A 10,736-nucleotide genomic window follows, 5' to 3' on the forward strand; every position below is an offset into this window, starting at 1 on the left:
TTATTGAATCAAAGCCACTCAGAGTACACTAATTCACATAACCGGCTTTTATGCCGCTGACTGGCAGCTGGTAAACGTTCCAAAAGACTTTATTGTCACGAGTAACTGCATTTGTACTGAGTCCAAAGTCCTTGCACAATGGTTGCTTCAAAGGCAAACCTGGTTTAAACTGGTCGAGCTCGTGCGTAAAAGACTCAACTTTGGGGACCAGGCATGCTAGTTGATTGGTTTAAGTCTTGCTACAGACTAAACAGAGGTCAAAAGTACACTGCTTGCTGGAGAGGTGAAGTTCATTCAGTCATCTTCCAGACCGCTTACAAGCATATATTTATTTTCAGATACGATCGTGATCATGTATAAACATCAATTTCTGGCAGGGTTTTGGATACCGCTCTCATATTTTATCATATGTCACCTTCTTGCCAATTCATAAGAATGCTGTGAATGTGAAACCGTTCATCAATTAAGCCGCAACCTGTCAGAGCCTGTTTGAGTGTTCACCCGCCGCTGTATGTGGGCAGGTACGCAGGCAATGTGGATATATATAAAGAGGAGATGAGCGTGTTTTCTTCACCCGTCGTTTGTTGCCATCATGGAGCTGAAAACGGTTGTTGTGACTCTGTGCCTCGTTGCTTTGGCCATCGACTCTACAGAAGGTAAACGCCACATTGCCATGGAATAGTAGGGGAAATTAAAAACATTTGCTTTTGTCAACGTTAAAATAAATTAGCATAATTAAGAAATACAGTGGGCTTAACAAATTTAGTGTAGTCAATTAGTCGTCATAATTCAAGAACCTAATTGTGAGGTCTATTAATGGCTCACAGATGTTTGATAGTCGCTAACATATATATTTGTATGGGCTGTTTTGACTATAGTGTTGATCAGAAAATAAGAGAATTGACTATTTACAATAATAAACATCATCAAATTGATAACTTTCTGACAGTGTCAATCAAGTTAGCATTCTTACCTTTGTAAAATCAGACCTTTTGAATTACTTTCATTAAATTGTACCACTTTAATAAAATGACCAACTTGAGTCCAATATTCAATGTCATACAGCAAAGTGATGATAGTGGTGCAATGAAATGTTGATTTATATTTTTCACACAAATCTAGCCAATGTTTACAATAAATCAGATTGAATGCAATTCATTTGTCCTTCCATTATAGGTGGCATCATTAAATGCTGCGTGAAAACCAGAAAGACCATCCCCAAGCCGGTACTCATGAAGGTCCAATCGTGGTACTTGCAGGACAGCACCGGACCTTGTGACATCGACGCTCTCGTGTAAGCTCCACCATGACTGCGTAAGTGTGTTGATGCTGTTTGCTATTATAAATATCTTCATTTCTTCATGGCTCCACAGCATGTACGTGGGGGCCTGGAAAAAGCCCATTTGTGCTGACCCCAGCATGGAGAAAGATCTGAACAGGGTTCAGAAGATCCAGCAGACGATGCTGGGAAAAGTACGCCGATCAGCGGCGTGAGCATCTGACGTTGACTTGTGGTTTTGGAACATTCCTAATCATGACTGCTCCTGATCAATTCGCCTGGGGCTTGTGGTACTTTTTGTTTGTTGGTGTGTGTGTGTGTCACTTATCTCATTTCTATTTTTATGAAGCCAAACTCATTCCGGGAATCATTTCACCTACAAATAAAGTCAGCCATGTTGTATTGAATATCAGGCGTGTAGTATTTGACTACATTTCGTTGATCAACTTGAAACATGAAGATAATAATAATTTCTTACTTTTACATATCTTATGATGAGTCAGTAGCAGCTTTTCATCTGTTTATAGTGAACCCTTGTTACATCAGGGATAAGCCACCAGTGAAATCAGTTGCTAAATTGGTTTCAAATATTAATTAGAGATTGACAGATTAAAAAGGAGCAAATACATACAACCTCAGCAGCCCACTTAAATATTCTACATGCTTAGGGCACCTGCTAATGACCTGAAGGTCATATGAACCAAATCCTTTGTAGTGTGATATCATAAGAAAACATGACTGTCAAATGATTAGGGTTATACATCTATTATTTCTCCGTATAATGTTCCCCGAATGACTCATGTTCAGCCTTGTGATCATCGTCCTCGGAGGCATGATAGGCACAAGGTAAACTGAGTCTGAAAACAAGTTTTTTCAAATGAAAAAAAAAAAGGCAGAATGTTTCCGTCGCAGTTCGGACCGAACCTTCAGAGTGGAAGGTTACATAGTCTTCTTGATCAATGATCTCTTAAGCGCTGGGTTTACACTAACCAAAAATGCTGCCACTGAGGTAATATTAAACTGACCAAAAAAATTCCTCTACATGTATAATGATGGGGTTTTTTTTCACAGTCCTGTGCTGTCATTCTAATTCAGCACCCTCCACCAGTCGTGACAAATACAGAAGAACACATTGATGATGTATTTAATGAGCACAATATAAGCTCATCATGCATCTGTTGTTGGATAATGAGTAGGTGAACAATGCTTCACTTTTTGTAAATTTAATAACTTGCCACATGTTCATTCACATTCCCACTTCTAAAAACAATTTCTCCTCATTTCCGTCAGAATGTGGCACGAGTTTTTATCGGCATCAATGTGGATGGACACCATGTGTTCTCTTGGCCTCTGCATTTGTTGTGTTCTCCCAATTCTATTAAAGTTAAATATAAAGCTATGAGAGCTGTAGTTACTAAACACACTTGGTATGGCGTTAAACCAGTCTGACTCACTATTTCTCTGGGCCTTTGAGAATTTTTACCTTGCAATTTGATATTTACAGGCAAACCATCCGGAAGGATCAGAAAACGGATGCTATACCATTATCTGCCACTCGGAGGTGCTGTTTCCTCTATATTTGAGTGACGTTTATTTATTATGAAAATATAAAGTAAATAGCACACAAACATACCCAGAAAACGGCCGTGTCAGGAGATGTGAATGTTTATTGAAAACCAAAAACGTTATGAGTGTATAGCTTGTTAGGAGAAGCCCGAGATTTTTGCAACAAGCAAGCAAGAATCACTCTATACAAGACTGTCAGGAGTATGTTAACATATGAAAGAAAATGATACTAGAATTCCACATCCAAAGTATTGGTAAATTGCGCATAATCAATATTACTCTAACAATCTGTATATATTAAATGCCATCATTTTGTCAAAACACACACAAAAAACGACTATGGGTTAGAAACGCTTCAGAACAGGCTATAATCGGGTACAATAAACATTTGGTGACTTTTAACATTAACAATTTCCAGTTTCACCTCACAGGACATTTCCGAATCCAATAATAGAAATTTAAAACAGGTTTGGCGGCAGGTTTCCTTCTGAAAATACACCATAAAAGCTCAAGTCGGGCTATGACAAAATTTGGTACAGTGTTTTTTGTGTAGTGTAGCTTAAGACATACAAAACCCAGCAAGCACTACAAAAATGCGAGACAAACAGGAGACGTTTATCCCAAAGTTATCCTCAACATTGCAAGCATAATCCAACATATATTTTACAACACAAGTGCTTTATGTATCCTTTAAATACTGACCAAACTATCCCAAAAAGGTATCATCTGGATGTCAGCGCTGATATTCAATTACCCTCTTTGAACCAATTTGCTGTCTTTTAATATAAAAGATGACAAAAAGTAAAATATAATATCCTGACCCCCTTTTTCCATCAAGCAGCACAGTTTGAGAAACTAAACCCTGATCAAGAGACATGCAACCTCTACCCTTTCGATGCCGCACCACTGCCTTTTGGTAAACCGGATTTCTACCAAGCAGTGGTTGAGGGCGCCACTTGACGTTGCTGTCCATTTGTCCTCTTAAATGTGATGAGTCAAATGAGGGAATAAACTTTTTTTTTTTTTTTAAATACAGTGGACATGCTGCAACCTGCAGTGGAATGACAAGCCTCATTGGGGTTTAAAGTACCGCATCCAAACAAAACGACTTAAAAAAATGTTTCCCTTTACTACACTGCTTGGTGGAAAACTATTTGAAGTGCATGCGCTCGATGGGGGCGCAGATCCAATGCGGTGAGAGGAAACAACGCTGCGAAAAGTGGATTAGGCTTGCAATGATCACCTGTCACTCTCACGAGAAGGTAACCCCGCCCCGCCCTAATCTCCCAAAAAAAAACCTGCCCATCGTTTAACACCACAAGGCCGCTGTTAGCAAAACTTACAACCATATTTACAGTCACTCGCTTGAAAACATACCTTTAGAAACGTATTACCGTCAAAGTGCAAAAGAAAACAAAACAAGTGCTCTTTGATCGCCTTCAAAAGGTCGAAAAGAAGAGCGACATTCTTCATATAGTTACATCTACAATAGCAGCCTAAAAGGATAAATGGAAGCTGAATAAGGTGCTTTAGCTTGTGCCTTCTTAGGGTGGAGAGGGACCGATGCTGTGCGGGAGCTTGTGAGCACTAATCTCAGGTCAATTCTTGAAAGCCAACAAGAAATGAGTAGGTAGATCTGTACTTGATTGATGGTGGTCGAGCTACAGTACACAACTAAAGTAAGGAAGGCAGACTGGAGCTGGCCAGAAATAATACGGGGAGGGGGAGGCGCTCAGGCGGACAGATTGTTGGCCAACTCAATGAGCGCTAGAGCGCCATGGAGACGCTCCCGCTGCTCCTGGAGGCGACGCTTGGCGGCTCCCCCCTGGCAGCCCTTCTCATCCTCTGCCATCTCCTCCTCTTCGTCGTTCTCCTCGTCTGACTGGAGGAACTCCATGGGGTCTCGCTGCTCCTGGTCCTGCGCTCTGACTTTACCCTGCGCCTTAGCGGTGGAGGCGGTGGGAGCCCGCTGTTCTCGGGTCTGCCAGTACCTGAGAGGAACAAAACCACCGGCATTTGAACCCCCCAACATCACCTTGAAGGCATAATTTGTCAAGCGGAAGTTGTCTTACTTTGCCAGCCACTCCGCTACTGCCTTGTTGTCCACAGACTGCGCCTTGCCCGTGACCTCCTTTGGCTCCTCCCTCCTCAGGCGGGAGAATGGATGCTTAGGGCAGTGACGGTTGGCGTGCGTGAATCGATTGCCGCACTCTGATGACGAAATGACATATTAAATAAATGGAGGCGTTTAAGTTCCCAAAGTTGATGTGAGGCAGCAATGGTCCGGTTAATAGGCTTACATTAGCTAGTATCAAAGCAGCAGTTGTAATGACTGTGCATGCATTTGGCCACTGGGAAAGCACCCACACACACCCTCACAAAAGAAAAAAAAGAGGCACCTTTCTCCGAGCAGACAAAGGGTTTCTCTCCAGTGTGGAGACGCTGGTGGGTCTTCAGCTGACCACTCTGGACGAATGCCTTGCTGCAGTTAGGGTAGTCGCACAAATATGGTCGCTCGCCTGGAGGGGGATAAGCATAGGGCTGTCAGTGTTGTCAACTCGTGAGTGATACGTCTGCCTTCCAAAAGTGGCTTCACGCATGCATTTTGGCTGCCAAAACTCACCCGTGTGTGTTCTTTTATGGGCCTGGAGAGACTTCTCCCTGGGGAACACCCGGTTGCAGATGTTGCAGCGGATGCGGCTGGAGGACGTCTCACCCTCGCTGATTAGCTCCCGGACAGTGTCGGCTCGAGGGCGCCCTCTGCGGATGCCATCCTGACCGCAACGACAAATACACATCAAAATCATACACTCAGACAAAGCATAAAATAGAAATCAAATTCAAGAGCGCTATTAAAAAATATGAGGAAAGACAATAATGCTCATCAAAGATTAGGTTAGAGAGGTATTAAATTATGTTTTTTATTATAGCTGCAGAAGCTTTAGAAGTCCAAACTACTGCTGTTGCACACAGTTCCATTTACTGGTCCAAAATTATTTTAAGATTTCAAAATGATTACAAATGTATGATGTCGTGAAATGTAATGTATAATGACAATCATCTTTTTCAACAGTGATCTGGCCAAGATGCACAGCATATTTGACGTCATTACGATGCAATAGAAATAAAAAAAGATCACAGTAAACATCAAAACATCTAAGTCCACTCGAATTGCCACTGATTTTATCTCGCGTGGTCATAATATCGCGAGAGTTCCAACAGAACTCACTTCCGGTTACTTTTTTGGCGCCAGGCGAGACGTCATGGATGCGAGCAGCTGCTTCATAAACCAGGAAGGGGTTTAAATCCATCAAGGCACACCCAAACTCGCGAGCGTATTTTACTATTTAAACAATTTTATTTTATTCAAACGTCCCTGTCACAGTAAATCATGTTTTGTCTTAGCACATGTTATTACGTGCTCAACAGTCGCGTCATTAACGGCTATTTGAGAACTACCGAATGTCGTACCTTGTTCTGGTCAGGCGAAGAAGCCGCGTCGCCGTCTCCGGCCGTCCCGCCTGGAGACGAAGCCCCGCTCAGTGAGCCTGGGCTCAGTGTCACATTGTGGGCGTTCTCCCCCCATTTCCACGGATAAACCATGAAGTCGCTGAATCCCGGGCTCGCGGGAGTCATGGCCTCCACCTTCTGGGGCTTGATCGGGGTGGTCTTGATGACGGACACCAGGACCCTCTTGGGTGAGTCGTTGCAAAAGATAACGTGAGGGTGCTTGTTGTCAGTCATTGTTTACAAGTCAAAACTACTCGAAATGGCGAAAAATACGGACGGCTGCACTGTTTTCCCCCTCCAGAAGTTAAAAGTAGTTATTTAAAAACAAACAAACGGCGCACCGTGTCAATCCGGGCTAAATATGTCCTTCATTTCCAGTAGGCGGAAAAAATAACTCCGTTGTTATCAACCGGGTATCCTCAAAAGTTACGAACTAACGATTACGACTTGTATCGTTGCGAGTCCTATCTGGCAGTCTGCGCCCACACAAGTGATTACACCGCGTTGCAAAATCGCGCCCGAGCAGTAAATGCACCAATCGGCTACGGCAAATTCTACCCATGTGATAAAAGCTACCAATAGGACGAGTCAAGCTCGCTGACTTTGCGAATGGCAGGCCAGGAGCAAGGAAGTTATGGCGCTCAGCGGGTGTGATTGGTCGAGACCTTACGTCCAATCAAGTTTGAACAGTGGGTGAACTTGGCCATCCGGATTGGCCAAGGAAGCGGATGCCGCCGTACGCGCGCCCTGGGTGGATCCAATGAGAGTGAAAGGCGGTTAATTTTACAGCGCCGATGAGCAGATGGCGCCCTTTTCCCGCGCACAAGTACGTTTTGGGGTCAGTTTAAAGCGTTGGCTCCCCCGGTGTTACGTAATCATTTTAAACCGGACATTTTCAGAACAAAGGACCCACTGTGTCCCGTACTGCCGTTCACAAATCAAAACATAAATACCAAAATAACAATAAATAACTAGACAAAATATTCTCAAATCAAGACGTATTTATGGCGTTCACACAACAGAGAGATGAAAGAGTCTCCTTTGAAGTCTGCATGACCGCATCTACAAGCTCCGAAAACAAATCATGTGGCAAATTTCATGGTTCTTACTAAAATCTGTATGATTTGTAAAACGACAAATAACCTGCACATCACCCGCATACTTTTTAAATAGGTATTACTGTATAAATAGGGCTTTAGGTGATTCAGGTCGGCAATGCAAATGAGAACATAGTAATTGCATTCCTGGAAACATAATTTTTAAATAAATAAAATAAATGATTATGGATTAATAAATGTTTGGACGGAAGTAATATTTCGCTTCATTTTTTTTTTAACAAACGCTGGTGACGTCATCCCAAATCGACGACATGGATATTCATGAGGGGGCGTGACTGAGTTTACCGCAGGTGCAAAACAATTATAAAATCGGATAGAACCGCTCGCACTCTTGTTCGAAGCTCAATAGAGGTTTGACCGTCACCAGTGAAGGAGGAAAACTGTGGTTTGTGTACTTTTTGGTTTGTTTGTCTTATGTGTGTGTTTGTTTTTGTTAAATTGAATTATTAATGACGACGTGAATTTCCACTCCAGATTAAGATGTTACCGGACGCCTACGGCTGCGTTGTGGCCAACAGGTTCGGGAATCTTCCCGACGACGACAGCGACCCTTTGGATTTAATAAGCGAGGTGGAGCGCGAACAGGAGAGAAAGAGGAAGAAAAAGAAGGAGGAGGACGAACAAAAAGCCAAGCAGAAGAAATCTGGCCAGAAAGAATCCCAGAGGGACAGACGCATGCCCATTATTAAAACAGCCCTTCCAGAACCTGATGCAGGTACGTGACAGTCGACAAACAATGCCATCTCCTCATTGTGTTACTGGTCACTTTGCTTTGTCAGCTGCTGACTGTGAATGCTGGCAGGCTTTTCCAGGCCAGTGTTGTTTTGATAGTCCAAAAAAAGCACCTATACATCAAAAGTGTCCAAACCTTGTCCTCTGAGCGCTGTCACGTTAAAGGGTTAAGCAAATAATGTTTTATTACCTATATAGATTTAACCAGATCTGTCAGACACATTTTCCTCATCATAGACGAACTGTTGTGGCTATAAAAATGTGTATCACCTCATCATTGAATAAACACAAGGTGAAAGAATGACAGTAAGGTCAACCTTATCCCATTGGTTGCAATCACTTATATGTACTGTATATGTGTGCATGTCAATCTGTTTTTTTAATCCCCCCCAGTTTGCAAGCAGCCAGCAGCTCGCAACAGAGGGGATGAAAGAGCAGAGGCAAAAAGAGGCTCCAAGATGCCAGTCTGTGGGGAGCGCAGGGCCAACCCAGCTGTGTATCCACAGGAATTCTCTGTCGCAAAGTATGGTTTCAAATGTTTAGTTGCCAATCATTCAGCAATTATGCACAACCTTTTATACCAAATACGACTTAAAACAATGTTTTGAGTAATCATCTGAATATTTTTATTTTAAGATACTGCATATTGAACAAGAACACTCTGCTTAAATATAGGAGCAGCAAGTCACTATTTAACTGATTCAATTAAATATTGTGTGCATAAATTAAATGATTAAAATGGTTACTAAACAGTTAAAGTTAAATATAATTGAACTGTACTTAATCTGAGCAATGGTAAAGTAACACTGTAATTTTGTCAAAGGCCTTCCAACAATCGGGATACCGACTTCAAGAGTCGAGGGGGAGGCAGAGGTGGCAGAGGTGGGAGAGGAGGATACACAAGGAACTCTGATTATTTTGTCCTGCGGGGCAAAAGAGAATATGACCGACACAATGGAACGTAAGTCTTTTTTTTATTATTTTTATTTAAATTTCCACATGTTTGGTGATTTTTTTAAGAGCACTTTTATTGTTGCCACTCTCACTGTAGCGGCATCTCACCGGATGAGAAGCGCGGCGGCAGAGGTCCCTGGAATTGGGGTTGTGTTGAAGAACCAGCCGGGTATGTGTGTCAGACTGGCTGTCCACAACAGTTGTATTGCCGAATTTGTTAAGTTACAACAGTTTTCGTTCTTGAAGCGAGTTAATGGATGTGATGACTGATGCTCAAGTACATTCTGAGGAGCCTCAAGCACCAGTGAAAGAGAACCAAAACATGTAAGTGGTCCTGACTGATCTAAGATAAAAAAAATTTTTTTTTTTTTTGAAAAGCATGTTTCATTGTTAACCTGTTTCCCCTTAGTGTGAAAGTTGCTGTAAAATATTTTCTCCCACTAGTGCAGTGCCAGAAGAGGAAGACGAAATGTTGGTTCAGGTTGCTGTGGAGATGACTCTTGATGAATGGAAGGCCTTGCAGGAGGTCAGTCGTCCAAAGGCAGAGTTTAATATCCGCAAACCAGACAACAAGATTCCATCAAAGGCCAAAGTCATCCACAAGTCCAAACATGTGGAGGTGAGTCTGCAAATACTCAATTTCAGGGAGACACTCCATGCCCAAAAAAATCCAAGTTTGCATCAGCCCCAAGATGCATTGCTAGAACTTTATTTTAAGAGACAATGAAGGATAAAAGCACAACTGTAGTATCTCCTCCATAAAATTTCAGGCAGGCATCTGCTGCTCAAACAATGCCTCCACTACAGCCACCGTCAGTTCATTTAAGTTGATCGTAATACACGGCGGCCAACAAGGCAGAGGTCAAACCCTGCTGTGTGCGTGACCATTTAATCAGCTAGGTGTTATTTACAATCCAATCTTCAGCATCTAAAGGGGCATGTAGAAGGAATGGAGGATGAAGGAACGTTCCTTCGCCGATCTGTGAATGACATCACCTCCCTTCTGGACATCAACTTTGGTAGTCTGGGACGCCCGCCTCGAGGGGGTAGAGGCAGGGGGGCCCGTGGAGGCCTGTCCAGTTACTCTGAGAGAGACCAAGCCACACTGGAGAAGGTAAGCAATGAATTGCATGTTTCCTCGCTTTGTGTAAACAAAATATTAGTTCTAAATTTGATTTTTTTTGGGTTAACTGATGCCTGACAGTCGTGCTGCTTGTTCACAGGTGGGTGAAGTGGCTCCAGACCCTGACAATCCAGAAGATTTCCCAGAATTATCAGCAGGCAGATGAACAAGTTCACACCTCATGTTGCTGGTGTGGGGAAATGGGTTGCACTTAAACATTGGCCAATGAGGATACGAGCTTTCATGGAATTGCTGTTCTCAAGGTTTGGTGTTCTATTCTTCTGGGTTTTTGTTTCTAGTCACCGATGGCACTGAGCTTAAAGAATTTTGCAAAGATTACAGATGTTTCACTTGGTTGTAATTTGCTCCCCCTTACAAAATGTTCATCAGCAAAACCACAAAATAAAGAGCAGTTTATAGCAGTATGTTTGTTCAGATATATAAATGAAGAGGA

General features: G+C 42.6%; 3 protein-coding genes across 4 annotated transcripts; 2 read left to right on the plus strand and 1 right to left on the minus strand.

The window, feature by feature from the left end:
* Positions 1 to 505: 505 nt before the first annotated feature.
* Positions 506 to 2,326, plus strand: ccl27a (chemokine (C-C motif) ligand 27a). Its single transcript, XM_037258449.1, has 3 exons — positions 506 to 656; positions 1,177 to 1,294; positions 1,374 to 2,326. Exons 1-3 carry the CDS (start codon positions 593 to 595, stop codon positions 1,492 to 1,494), a joined length of 303 nt encoding a protein of 100 aa, XP_037114344.1. The 5' UTR covers positions 506 to 592; the 3' UTR covers positions 1,495 to 2,326.
* Positions 2,327 to 2,928: 602 nt separating this feature from the next.
* Positions 2,929 to 6,856, minus strand: znf367 (zinc finger protein 367). The gene is made up of 5 exons (XM_037258443.1): positions 6,317 to 6,856; positions 5,469 to 5,619; positions 5,245 to 5,364; positions 4,918 to 5,056; positions 2,929 to 4,836 (listed from the first exon to the last, which is right to left on the minus strand). The coding sequence occupies exons 1-5, from the start codon at positions 6,587 to 6,589 to the stop codon at positions 4,578 to 4,580; spliced, it is 942 nt and encodes a 313-aa protein (XP_037114338.1). The 5' UTR covers positions 6,590 to 6,856; the 3' UTR covers positions 2,929 to 4,577.
* Positions 6,857 to 7,731: 875 nt separating this feature from the next.
* Positions 7,732 to 10,629, plus strand: LOC119126902 (intracellular hyaluronan-binding protein 4-like). Of its 2 annotated transcripts, none has more exons than XM_037258441.1 (9): positions 7,732 to 7,858; positions 7,948 to 8,188; positions 8,599 to 8,728; positions 9,029 to 9,166; positions 9,257 to 9,328; positions 9,406 to 9,483; positions 9,604 to 9,778; positions 10,085 to 10,273; positions 10,383 to 10,629. In XM_037258441.1, exons 2-9 carry the CDS (start codon positions 7,954 to 7,956, stop codon positions 10,446 to 10,448), a joined length of 1,083 nt encoding a protein of 360 aa, XP_037114336.1. In that variant the 5' UTR covers positions 7,732 to 7,858; positions 7,948 to 7,953; the 3' UTR covers positions 10,449 to 10,629. The 2 variants fall into 2 exon arrangements, with proteins under 2 accessions (XP_037114336.1, XP_037114335.1); XM_037258440.1 differs by having other exon boundaries at positions 7,732 to 7,855; positions 7,947 to 8,188.
* Positions 10,630 to 10,736: the final 107 nt, after the last annotated feature.

This window comes from Syngnathus acus, chromosome 9 (genome assembly GCF_901709675.1).
Source record: "Syngnathus acus chromosome 9, fSynAcu1.2, whole genome shotgun sequence".
Taxonomy (NCBI): Eukaryota; Metazoa; Chordata; class Actinopteri; order Syngnathiformes; family Syngnathidae; genus Syngnathus; species Syngnathus acus.